We start from the raw sequence: 12,704 nt of genomic DNA, 5'->3' as shown, positions 1-12,704 counted from the left end.
ATTGTATGCTTTTTGATGGCTTTTCATCAGGGAACTAGAATAAAAAGAATTTAGTCAGATTGTGATGTGAACCCTTGGTCTTCAAAACCTTTTGTCTGGGCAAGTCTTACTTTAAGCATTGGTTCCCTGTGGACTCAATAATTTAGGTACCAACTTTATTAAATTTCATGCACATACAATTCTCTCCTCTCTTATCCCAATTCCATAATGCTTAAGAATCCCATTTAAGGGATATTATATTATTGATGCCAGCCCATGTAATTGAAAAATATCTAACGAGCACCCTCTAGTGGCAAAATTGTTGAGAGCTAGAACAGTTCTTAGATGTCACCTAGTCTTAATTTTTTAATCACTGTGGGCAAGTGATTTTTCCCGTTACACAAGCAGCCATAGCACTATAGTCTTCTATTTCCTAGTCCAGAGCAAAACTCTAACGAGTTTCCCAAGTAGTCTTATCTTATTAGGTCTTTACATCACAAGGATATAACCAGGAAAAATGTGTTTAATTCAAGTGATAAACATTTGAGTTCCATTTTACAATTTTTCTGTAGATATTTTATATTATTTCAGTTTACCTTTGTAATCATGATGCTTTTGAAACTATTTCTAGCTCTTAGATTCTTTTTCTATGTTGTGATTTGGATTTTTTTGTGGTTATTTTGGACTTTTTGGGCTATGTTTGGCTAGTTAGATATTTTTTCAAGGTTGTGATTAAAGAGAAAAAGGAACAGGATAAAGTAGATATGTTAGTTTATTATTTGATATTTGAATCAAAAAAAGAAAGCCCTAAGTAATTTAATACTTTCTGTTGAGTCAATTCAATATGATTACTTGAAATCAATCTTCTGAAGAAAAATGTATTGGTTTAGAACCAATGTTGAATGTATACCGCATTGTACAATGCACAGATAACATATTTTTTGTACCTATAAAATATAGGAATCATTTATATTTCCTTTCCATTAGGACTGCTGAGGGAATCTGTAAATATATTTTCATATTGACAAATAATCAGATAAAATTGAGAAGTTTGAATAGACAAAAGAAGTAAATCTATTAATAAGTAGAAATGATGCTTAAAACAAATCTATGTAAACCTAGTTTGAGTATGAAATATTAAGGAAAAATGGATAAGGTGGCAGCTGAAGCTCTATTTTGAATTGATTTTGATTTATCCTGATACGAAACGTATGTTTTATAAAGTTTAACAGAGTGTTTCTTATTTATTATTATTTTAAAATAAAACAAAATGAACATTAAAACAATTCTCTTAATTCTTTGAAGTAAAAATATGATTTCTACCAAAGTCTACAACAATATAAACTGTTAAATAAAAGAAAAACAAACTTGTTAAATCAGCATTCTTCCCTTGTAAAACATTTGCTGACAGTAAAGCAATGATTCTTTTCATTGCATAAGTTGTTGTTATATTTAGAATAAAATTGTTCAGAAAATAAGAGCATTCAGAAAATTAGATTTACCTGCTCTATACTACCATTAATAATGTGCTTTGGCAAAAATTATTATAGTAGATCTCACTACAAACTGAAATTTTTCAAAACATGAAGTATATTACAATTACCAGAATTTGAGAACGCTTGGAATAATGCCGTTTAAGGGTTGTCATTATGTTCTTAAACTTGATTTTTTTTTTTTTTTTTTTAACAGGTGGAACACTGAGGATTTATGCAGATAGTTTGAAACCAAACATCCCATACAAGACAATCTTGCTGTCAACCACAGATACAGCAGATTTTGCTGTGGTTGAAGCTTTAGAGAAATATGGTTTGGAAAAAGAAAACCCTAAGGACTACTGTGTTGCCCGTGTAAGTAACCACATTCCATTAGCATCACTGGTACCTCAAAAATGGTGCGATCTTGCATTTCAACTGGAAGAATTTTTAAAGTTGCTAAGCATTTTTGGATATTTAGAATTTGATAGTCTCAATGTTTATGTGTACTAGAATTACTAGCACTCATAAAAAAGGATTGTTTTTCTTTTTGACTTTATGGGGATTAAAATATCTATATAATAATATATAATATATATTATGTGTATATATATATATATATATATATATATATATATATATATATATATATATATATATATATATATATATATATATATATATATATATTATAAAATATCTATTTCATTTTGCTTATTTAAATAAGTTAGTGTACTTCAAACATCCAAAGTTTGTTAATACATACCCACTTGAGTGTCTTACCTTCTTTTTTCTTTTTCTTTCTTCTTCCTCTTTTTTTGCTGAGGCAATTGGGGTTAAGTGACTTGCCCAGGGTCACACAGCTAGGTCTCAGACCAAATTTGAACATAAGTCCTCCTTTCTTCAGAGCTGGTGCTCTATCCATTGCGCCACCTAGCTGCCCCATTATACTTTATTCTTAATTTCTAGGAGAGTATCTGTAACCATGTTAATAGAAGGATCTCACCAGAAGCATATTTAGAACTGTATTGCTAAGTAAACTACCTTTTAAAATATCTACCAGTAATCATCAATCATATTGATATTTGAGTTACCTATTTTCCTGGAGTAAGATTTCCCAATTAAGTATGTCTTGTCAACAGAAAGTGAAATATTTTTGGGGAAAACAAATAATTAACCTATATTTATTTATTAACCTTAATTTTATTTTCTCTGAAATGCAAAGTATGAGACCAACATCATTTAAATCAATATTTAATTTTTGCTGCTGGTAGATTTATAGTTTTCATTTTTTACAGTGATTTTTGGTAACATCCATTTTAAAAAATGTAACAGTTCAACCAAGTCTCAAGTATTTACTGGAAGTAAAAAGTTTGTAAAGAATTTGCTAAGATATTAATCATTTTTGCTTTGATATCTTAGTCACCTTCAGTAACTAGGTTTGAAATTTGTTGCATATATGCTTCTGTGTTTTTGGTGTATCATTTCTTCCTTTTAAATTATAGTAGTTAGTATGGATATTGTTTTCCTTGAAAAAGTGCCAACTTTAAAAAGATTCAAATTGCAGAAACACATGATGCTGTATTTACATCCGAGGAGGGTATTTGAAACTGAAAGCTTCTTTGCCAACCACATTGATGCATCTATGTCTCTATTTTCTCTATTCAGTGATTAAACTTTCCAAGCTATCTATTTTAGGCTCTTCTTCCTCTTTAAGTTTTTTTTTTTTTTTTTTTTTTTTTTTTTTTTTACTACTTTTTCCAATTACATTGTAAAGATAGTTTTCAACATTCAGTTTTGTAAATTTTGAGTTCAATTTTCTCTCTCCTTTACTTCCATCTCCCCAAGATAGCAAGCAATCTGATAGAGGATATATATATATATATATATACAATTATGTTAAACATATTTTCACATTAGTCATGTGAAAGAACAATCAGAACAAATGGGGAAAATCATCAGAATGAAAAAACAAAAAAGTGAAGATAGTATGCTGTGATCCAATATGATAGATGTGAGGTGTTATCTCAACAATTTTTTCATTAATCAGTGATTTAGAGCATTTTTCCATATCTCTGTAGTCATATATAGTTTCTATATAATTACAGAGAACTTTAATTTTTTCATCTAAAAACTGCTTCTTTTGAACATTTATCAATTGGGAAAATGACTTATATTTTTATACATTTGACTCAGTTCTTTATATATTTGAGAAATGAGACCTTTATCAGAACATTGACTACAAGAATTATTTCCCCAGCCTTCTGTTTTCCTTCTCTAATCTTGATTGCATTGGTTTTGTTTGTGGCAAAGCTTTTAAATTTAATTCTAGGTATTTTCTGTAACCAGTCTATATCATCTCTAGAGGATTTACTTTACGTAGAAATTTCCATCTGCTCATGCTCTCCTACTCTCCTAAATGCCTCGAAAGATTCCATGTACACTCCCGTTCCTCTGACTTTGCAAATACTAATTCCCTCAGACCTCATCCATTTTTAAATTCACATCTCCACCACCCCTCTCTTTTCACAAAAAAGACGGGAACTTCCTACCTCCTTTCCCCATCTTCAGTTCTCCTGACCCACTTCCCTCTGAAGGCTATAATCTTCCTAAGACCTCAGAAGCCATCCTCCCTTTTTGTCAGCCTTTGCTTAGGCCCCGATATCACTTTTTATCCACCTACCTTCTACTTTCCTCTACTTATCCCAGTTCCAACTCCCACTTATGTATCCTCCTATATTGTAATAGTTCCACAAAAGAAGCATTTAGCTGAAGGCAGGATGTTAACAGATTCCATATATAATACCCCCTGTTGCCTCTATTGTATTTCATTCCTGTCTTCTTGTGTACATTTAAAAAGAAGTCTCTTTTGCATTCTGTTGCTATAATTCTTGCCTCTTCTTTCTGTTGGAGTGTTAGAGAGGCAATTTGTTTTGATTTAGTATTTAATGTCCCTTGTCTTATCTGGCTAAATTTAGATTTTGGGGTGGGTCATCACGGCTGCATTCTAAGCCCTGTTGTAGTTTGAAACACATTTCTAGGCTATCCTCCTATTCTGTTGGATCTGGAATAGACCTGTGTGATACAGCTGTCCTTTTCTTTGCATTTGAAGGTCTTTCTCTAGATGGCTTACAAAACTTTGTTTCTGAAATGAATTGTTAAATTTAACCACTCTGTATCTGGGAATTTGCAGCCTTGTTTTTTTTTTTTGTTTGTTTTTTGTTTTTTGTTTTGTTTTTCCCCCCTTTCCCAAAGGTCAGAGGTGATGTTATTGTCCTGACCCTTTTCTTTTTTTTTTTTTTTTTTTTTTTTTTTTTTTTTTTTTTTGGTTATTGTTCTTTTTTAACTTGACTGCACTAAGTTGTAAGTAAAAGTTTAAAAAATCACAAGCAAATTTTACAGTTGCAATATTGAAATAACTAATTCCTAATCATTGTTCTTAAACTTTTAGCAGAACTCTTTAACCAACACAACAGACAAGTCACATAGAACACAGAATGCAGACATAGTTGATGTCTTATATTTCTGAGAATCCAGATGCTGGCACAGATAGATAGAACAGATAAACAAATCAGAATATTTCTCAAAACATCCAGACTTATTCTCCAATGGTCATGGTTGTGGCTGAAAATTGCTCTCTTTCCCGGAGACCTTGGGAAAAAATCCAGAGGGCCAGCCTCTCCTGGCCAAGAACCCAGATCCTCAACCACCCCAAGGCCCAATGCGGAACCTGAAGATCTCTAATCTCTACTCCCATTTTCATTTTCTAATATTTTGCTGGGGCCTCCAAAATGTAATGTGGAAGAAACTGAGGCAAGATTGAGATTAGAGAGTATTTAATATTTTATTTGAAAGGGAGAGAGAGATTTACTAGGACCAAATGGTTTGGTCCTAGAGCTGAAGGAGAGTATTGTCTCCAGAATCCAGCAGCAGGATATGAATCTCTACCCTCTTTACACAGACCCTGCCCCGAAGTAGCTTACCTTCTAGGAGGAAGGTAACAGAGGAGGACTAAAAGCAAAAGATTCTTTTCAAATCAAATTTCCCCCAAGGAGCTTACATTCTATTGAAGGAAGACAACTAACCTCAACTCTTGATTATTACTTGATGACCTTGGGGGTTTCAGTTTTCTAATTTAAGTTTCATTTTTTCGATTTAAAATTCATAACTATGGAAGCCAAATGTCAATCCATTTCTCATACCATCTTCAGAGTTCGATATACTTTACTTGCATAATTAGTCTAGGATCACTCCTACTTAGCTTGAATTAAGTGGTCTCATTCAACTGAAAATTTAGGCCTGGGAGCAATGACAACATTGAAAGGATCTTATTCAATTATTTTACCATTAGTCTTTATTGCTTCTCATTTTCTAGGTTCTTCACTTTGTGTGTTTCCAATCCAAATCTTTTTTAAAATTTGTTTCTTTAATAAGGCTTGCCATTGTAGACTAAAATTTTTCTATTATGCTTGGTTTTGCATTTGTGTGGGACAGGTCCTGTACCACCCAAATTGACTTATTCAGAGGCATCTTCAGATAAACACAAGAAATATTTATTCAGTCTTTGCAAGGAGAGGCCCAAGCATACCTGAGCAGACATAAAACCTTTCAGCTCCTTTTTCTCAGCATTGTGCCTAGCCTAGAGAGCTGGAAATAGTGAATTGGTTAAATAGAAAAAGGTTTGGATTTATTGGATGAACAGAAAAGGAAGTAACCATTGACCAATGGTCAGCAATGCTGTCTAATTTCTGTGGATCACATAACTTCCTGAAGCTTAGACCTAGGATCTGACCCACTCCATCTCAGACTTTTTGAGAAATCCTTGCCTGGTCCCATTTACTTCGAAAGACAAAAATTTTCTTTGAGTAACTTTCATCTTTCTTCTAAACTACTCAGTAATAGTACTCCTTAAATTCCATAGGATTTTCTGTTTCATCAAAGGTTGGAGCATTTTCCTGAATTTTATATGCCTGGACTTGTTTACTAGATCTGGAGGCCATATTTCCTTCAGTTATGGTTTTTCCTGTTGATTTATTTGTATATGAGTTTTGTTCTTCCTGAAATCTTTGAGTCCTCAATCATCATCTTTGTCTTTGTCTTCTTCCTCTTCTATCCTCCCTCTTTCCATTTCATTCCCTTTCACCCTTTTCTCGCTTTCTTACTCTTTACCCTTTGATGGTGGTTTCCTTGGAGGCTAGATGTGATGCGATTTAGGTTCAGAGAATTCTTAGTTCCAAGTGATGTGTTTAGGGCTTCGTACTGATGTGGTTAATGGCAATGCAGAAATTTGAGGTGTGAGAATACCTTTCTTGTCGGTGCAGGTTCAACGTGAAAGAATTCATGAACCTAAAATATTAGTGGCAAAAAAGAGGAAGCTTTATTGTTGGGCACTGCAGAAGCTATCTTAGCTAGGAAAACTGACTTCCTCAATGGCAAAATCCTGGTAGGGAAATAGAGGTCCTAGCAGAGGAATCCTGGCAGAGAAATAAAAGGGGTTATCATTGAAAAGAGAGTGTCTTCACAGCAAGCAGGAGTCTTGGCAGGCAGCTGTGCCAAGTAGGGACGTTCCTTGACATGGCATAATCCTGCTTCAGACCTCTGCAAGTTGTGAGTTTAAAATTGTGTTTTTTATAGGAAATCTGAGGCTGAAGTTTCAATTGAATAAGATCCTTTCAATGTTGTCATTGCTCCCAGGCCTAAATTTTCAGTTGAATGAGACCACTTAATTCAAGCTAAGTAGGAGTGATCCTAGACTAATTTTCAACTCAGTAGAGGATACAGTTACTCAATAGAGGGTATAGCTAGTTCCACCAAGCTAACAGTTTGAAACTACTTATCTTTTTTTTTTTTTTTTTTTTTTTTTTTTTTAATAATTTTTTATTGACAAAACCTATGCATGGACAATTTTTCAACATTGACCCTTGCAAAAACTTCTGTTTCAACTTTTCCCCCTTCCCCCCACCCCCTTCCCTAGATAGCAGGTAGTGTCCCATACATATTAAATATGTTAAAGTATATGTTAAGTACAATATATGTATACACATTTATATATTTGTTTTGCTACACAAGAAAAATTGGCTTTAGAAAGAAGGTAAAAGTAACTTGGGAAGAAAAACAAAAATGCAAGGAAACCATAACAGTGTAAGTACTATGTTGTTGTCCACACTCATTTCCCAGTGATCTTTCATTGGGTGTAGCTAATAATTACTGATCATTTGGAATTGATTTGGATCCTCTCATTCTTGGAGATAGCCACTTTCATCAGAATTGATCCTCATATTGTATTGTAGTTGAAGTGTATAATGATCTCCTGCTTCTGGTCATTTCACTTAGCATCAGTTCATGTAAGTCTCTCCAAGCCTCTTTGTATTCATCCTGCTGGTTATTTCTTAAAGAACAACAATATTCCATAACATTTATATATCACAATTTACCCAACCATTCTTCAATTGATGGACATTCATTCAATTTCCAGAAACTGCTTATCTTGATTCCCTGAGGCAGGTCTCTCCCAGAGGAGAGCTCCTCAGAATTTCCCTTCCATTGCCCCAAAAGTTCAAGGGAACCTATTTGTATCAGCACCAAATGATGATTTTTTAGGCACACAAATATTGGTTTGGTCATAAGAGTTCACAATGACCATTCTTTATAGCAAAAGGTGGGTTTATTTCGGCTATAGACATAATGAAGAGATATAATAGACACCAGGAGTAATAAATATGAAATAGAGTTGGAAGAGCATATAGTTCACAAGGAAAGAAATTTTAACAATTAATGATGGAAAAGACAAATTCCCTAGTGGAACTCGTCATTAACTGGGAAAAAGGGGATACCACCATGAGGTTAGAATGGGATTTTAGGTGAAAGGCTAAATCTGCAGAGGTGTTTAGCACCCTAAAAAAGTTAGTTGCTATATAAGAAGGAAAAAGGATAGAGGCTTAGTGGGGGATGAGAGGAGAGATACCACATGGCATGGAGGAGTGGGGAAGAGAAAGACACCATGAGGCAGTTCCATGGTAGACTGACCCAAAGGGGTTTCAACAAAAATGGACTGATTTACAGGGAAATTTAATCTCAGGAGTCTTGACAAAACTCAGATTTCTAGCCAGATATAGTGAAGTGGTTCTACCTAAGATGTCACAGAAAGTGAGATCATTAAGCTAACCTGATCCCTCTCAATGCCTTTTCCTGCCTGTCCCTGGAGCAATTTCACCAGTTCTTCAGTCTGCCAACCAAGCATGGTTACTCAGGATTTCATTAAAAGTGTCTCATTTTCCTCCCAACTTAGGTCTCTGCCCCACATGACTTTGGGATGATCAGAACTGGCTACAACAGTTTGATGCTGTGCCCTTCCCTTAGTCTTGGGGAATTATTGTGCATCTCCCCACTTGGTATCCTGTCCTGGTGATCTATCCCCACTCTCTCTGTTCTTTAATTCCCTGGGCTGGCATAGACAGTTTAGAGCTTGGCTGCCCTGGCGCTTCCTGGTTGCAGCCTCTGGCAGGCTTTTTCCTCCTGGACTGTGGCCACATGCTGTTGGGGCCCCAGCTAGTTTCTGCAAACTGTAGGTTGGGTCTCCAGGAAAATAGAAATAAGGGAAGGACACCAGATTTTAGTGATAGATTTTGCTGTAAGCTGGTGTCTTTGGGTCTGCTTCTCTGGATGAGTTGTAGGATATAGTGAAAGGGAGACCAAGTGAGCTGAGTTATTTTTGGAGGGATGGGATTCATTTTACCTTTTTTGGGCTATAGATAGACTACATTAGATGATAGAGACAGCTGAAGCTGCTTTACCTTTGATAGACGATTTCTGTTTTGGAGAGGCTTGAGATGTCATGGTATGAGAGAAAATACTTAGTCTGCCTTCTTGGTCACATGATCGAGAAAGTCTATCTTTATTAGAATAAATACTTTGGTAGAGGTCTTCTTTGAAGGTATAAAAAGGAATTAAGCAAGTTTTAAAAAATAATACATATATATATATATATAATATAGGCTTTTAATCAGATTTTTAACAATGAATTATAATATTGTTGACCATTTCATCTACTTGTTTTTGAGGTCATTATTGCTCTTCACTTTTTTTTTTTTTAATAAATGAGAAGTGAAATAAGAATAAGTATACTGATGGCTTAAATAAAACTTTTTATCAGAAGATAAGCCATACTAAATATAAAATTCTGATTTCTTGTCTATTGATATGAGGTAATTTTATAGTAGATCTAAACAACTGTTTTTCATATAGGTTATGCTTCCTCCCGGAGGCCAACATTCAGATGAAAAAGGTGCTAAAGAAGTTATTTTGGACGATGATGAATGCCCCCTACAGATCTTCAGGGAATGGCCAAGTGACAAAGGTAAATGAAGGGAGGAGGAGGTGCTTGCTTTTCTGTTGTTAGCAGTTTAGTTTGAATTGTAGACTAGACTTTGAGATGTGGTTTAAAGCATTTAGCTCAGTCAGTAGTGCTTACTATGGTCAATATTGTGCTAGGTATTCTAATGTATGAGGGGAAAATGCTTATGTAAATTTATGTAGAATATTTGTGTATATAATAAGACGTTTATATTATAATAAATAGTTAAATACAAGAAAGGTCTAGAGTGAGGCATTGACAGTTGGGGACAATAGCAGCAAAGGTTTAATGTAGAAAATACGGTGCTTGAGCAGTGTATCTAGATGGAAGAGAGAGATTGTAACAGTTGGAAGTGAATAAGAAGTGAATTCTAGGTTTGGATAACTAGTAACAAATAAATAGACAGGAGGTGAAGAATTATGTAGCCAAAATGGCCAGAAGACCATTTTCGCTAGATCATAGATTGTGGATTATGACTTGTAGAGTTAGCAAGATAAGTGGGGCTGGATTGTGCAAGGCTTTAGAACTTAAACAGAATTTGTATAAAAGATGAAAACTTTGAATTTAAGTTATTTGTCATCTGGTACAGTGTAATGTGTTTGAGATATATCCTATTCACGTGATAATAATAGCACATATAGAATTTGTTCAATCATTTTCAGTCATGTCTGAGTCTTTGTGACTCTATTTGAGGTTTTATTGGCAAAAATATTAGAGTACATTACCATTTCTTTCTTCAGCTCACTTTACAGATGAGGAAATTGAGGGAAACAGGATGCAGTGACTTGCCCAAGGTCACACAGCAAAATAGGTCTTAGATCAGATTTGAACACATAAAGCTTTCCTGACTTCAGATCTGGTATTCTATCCACTGAGCCACCTAGCTTCCCTAAAAATTGTTGTTATTCTGGGAAGAAGGTGCTTATATTATGCTTATTTAGCAGATAGCAATAACAAAATTAAGAGTGAGTGAGACTGGTCCAGGTTGCCATAGCTAGTTAGTATCTGAGGGCCTGTTTGAACTCAGATCTTTTTGACTCTGTGCCTGGTACTACTGTGTGGTACGGAAATGGTGAGGGGTTCACCATTTAATTTTTAAAAAAAATTAAAAAAAAAAACTGGAGAGAGCTCTAGAGAAAAGCAAAGTTTATTGTACATTCTCGTGAGAAGGGCGTCCCACCCTTGAATAGACAATTTAAGAGGAAGAGTCTCCTGTGGGCAGGACAGCACCTTTAAACCCTAACACAAAACACCCCTTCCCATTCCTCATTGGCTGAGAGTCTTACATTCTAAACGGGAGATCTACCCACGAAATTGAACTTGACCAATAAGTACATAGTTGCCCATATTTGACTGAAATAGGGAGGAGATTGTGTCATGGGCGGGTAGCAGGAAGGGGACCTGATTATGCCCTTGAAAGTCCTTCAGGCCTACTCAAACTCTGAAGTAGATGAAGCCTTACTCATACTATATAATGTCTTAGAATCTTTTTGGACACCAGGAATTTGAGTGAAGAGTAGCTAACAAAAGTTATAAAGAGTCCACAAAGAATATTTTGAGAGTTTCATGAGTGACCCTTGAAAAACCTTCTGTTACAAATTACATAAAATAATGTCATAAGAAAAATGTCTTTTTATAGATCCTCGGTAATTCTGAATTACTCAAAATTGCTGACATTTGAAAAACTAAATTGCAGATTCTATAATGGAAAAACCCCAACAATCTGAATACAAAACTAGGGTTCTCTTCATATTCTGCCATGAATTCACTGTATAACTTGAGCAGATCATTAAATTTCTCAGCTGTATTTTACTAGCTCTAATTTCCATGTATTTTTTTTAGATTCTGTGAAAAACTTGAGTGATGTTAATAAAATAATACAAATTTTGTCTAATTTTTCTGATTTAATGTCTTTCTAATTTGACTAAGATTGATAATTTAGTTTTAAATAGTTTTTAAATGTCATTAACTAAATTATCAATTTATGATCAGTGAATGTGGTTAATGGAAGAAAAGTTATTTATTTAGTTTGAAGTCCTAGGAATGTTATGCTAGAGTTTTGGGAAATTGCCTTCCATAGTATATTATCAAGAATGATCTGAGACTGAATTTAATTTTTTCCTCCTAGGAATTTTAGTGTTTCAGTTGAAAAGGAGGCCACCTGATTATGTCCCAAAGAAACTGAAGAAACAAATTGACGGGAAACCACTAAAGGGGAAGGAAAGAGCTGAAGGGTCTGGCTATGGCTCTTCACTCCCACCTGAAAAACTGCCATATTTGGTAGAATTAAGTCCAGGTAATAAGGGTTCTGACTTACACAAGTATGCTTATTATAAGCTATTTCTGTTCATTGGCTGAGTCTTTTGACTGTTAAGTTTAATATGTTATGTAAAAGCTTATGCTTTATACTGTGAACTTTTTTGCAACAAAATAATGATGCCTATTATATTTAAGGATCAAATACAATTAATTAGTTAATTATAATTAATTAAAAACAGGTTTTTTTTTTCAGACAGAAGATTTTTCTTTCTTCTAATTTTTATTTGTATCAGCAGTTCCTAAAAATTGTGATATGTGGGGTTGAATATAAGTTCTAGAATATGCTGAAACTTCTTTGTACTAGCTTATTAGTAAGACCATTTATGCTTCAGAAAGCCTCAAATAAGGAAAGTTGGGGCTTGATTTATTGTTTTGTTGATAATCTAAACTTAAGAAAATGACAGGGAAAATGTTAAAAATATAGATTAAATTTAAAATATGTATTCTACCTTCTGACCCTTACATTTACAGAAGAAATTATAATTGAAAGTTCTTGGTTTTTGTTTTTGCCTCTTGAATGATCATGCTTGTCCAATGTATGTTCTTAACATTTTGAAAAAGTAACACTTTGATATGTTACA

General features: G+C 34.1%; 1 protein-coding gene across 1 annotated transcript in view; it reads left to right on the top strand.

Annotated features, from left to right (window-relative positions):
- Positions 1-12,704, top strand: part of AFDN (afadin, adherens junction formation factor) — a 149,525-nt gene that overhangs the window by 59,921 nt on the left and 76,900 nt on the right. Inside the window, 3 exon segments of the mRNA XM_074309306.1 lie at positions 1,669-1,826; positions 9,696-9,807; positions 11,933-12,100. Of these exon segments, the coding sequence (XP_074165407.1) occupies positions 1,669-1,826; positions 9,696-9,807; positions 11,933-12,100 (438 nt within the window).

The sequence above is a fragment of the Sminthopsis crassicaudata genome, chromosome 4, assembly GCF_048593235.1.
Source record: "Sminthopsis crassicaudata isolate SCR6 chromosome 4, ASM4859323v1, whole genome shotgun sequence".
NCBI classification, from domain to species: domain Eukaryota; kingdom Metazoa; phylum Chordata; class Mammalia; order Dasyuromorphia; family Dasyuridae; genus Sminthopsis; species Sminthopsis crassicaudata.
Note: the sequence above shows the minus strand (reverse complement) of the source record. Positions and strands in the feature narration are given on the sequence as shown.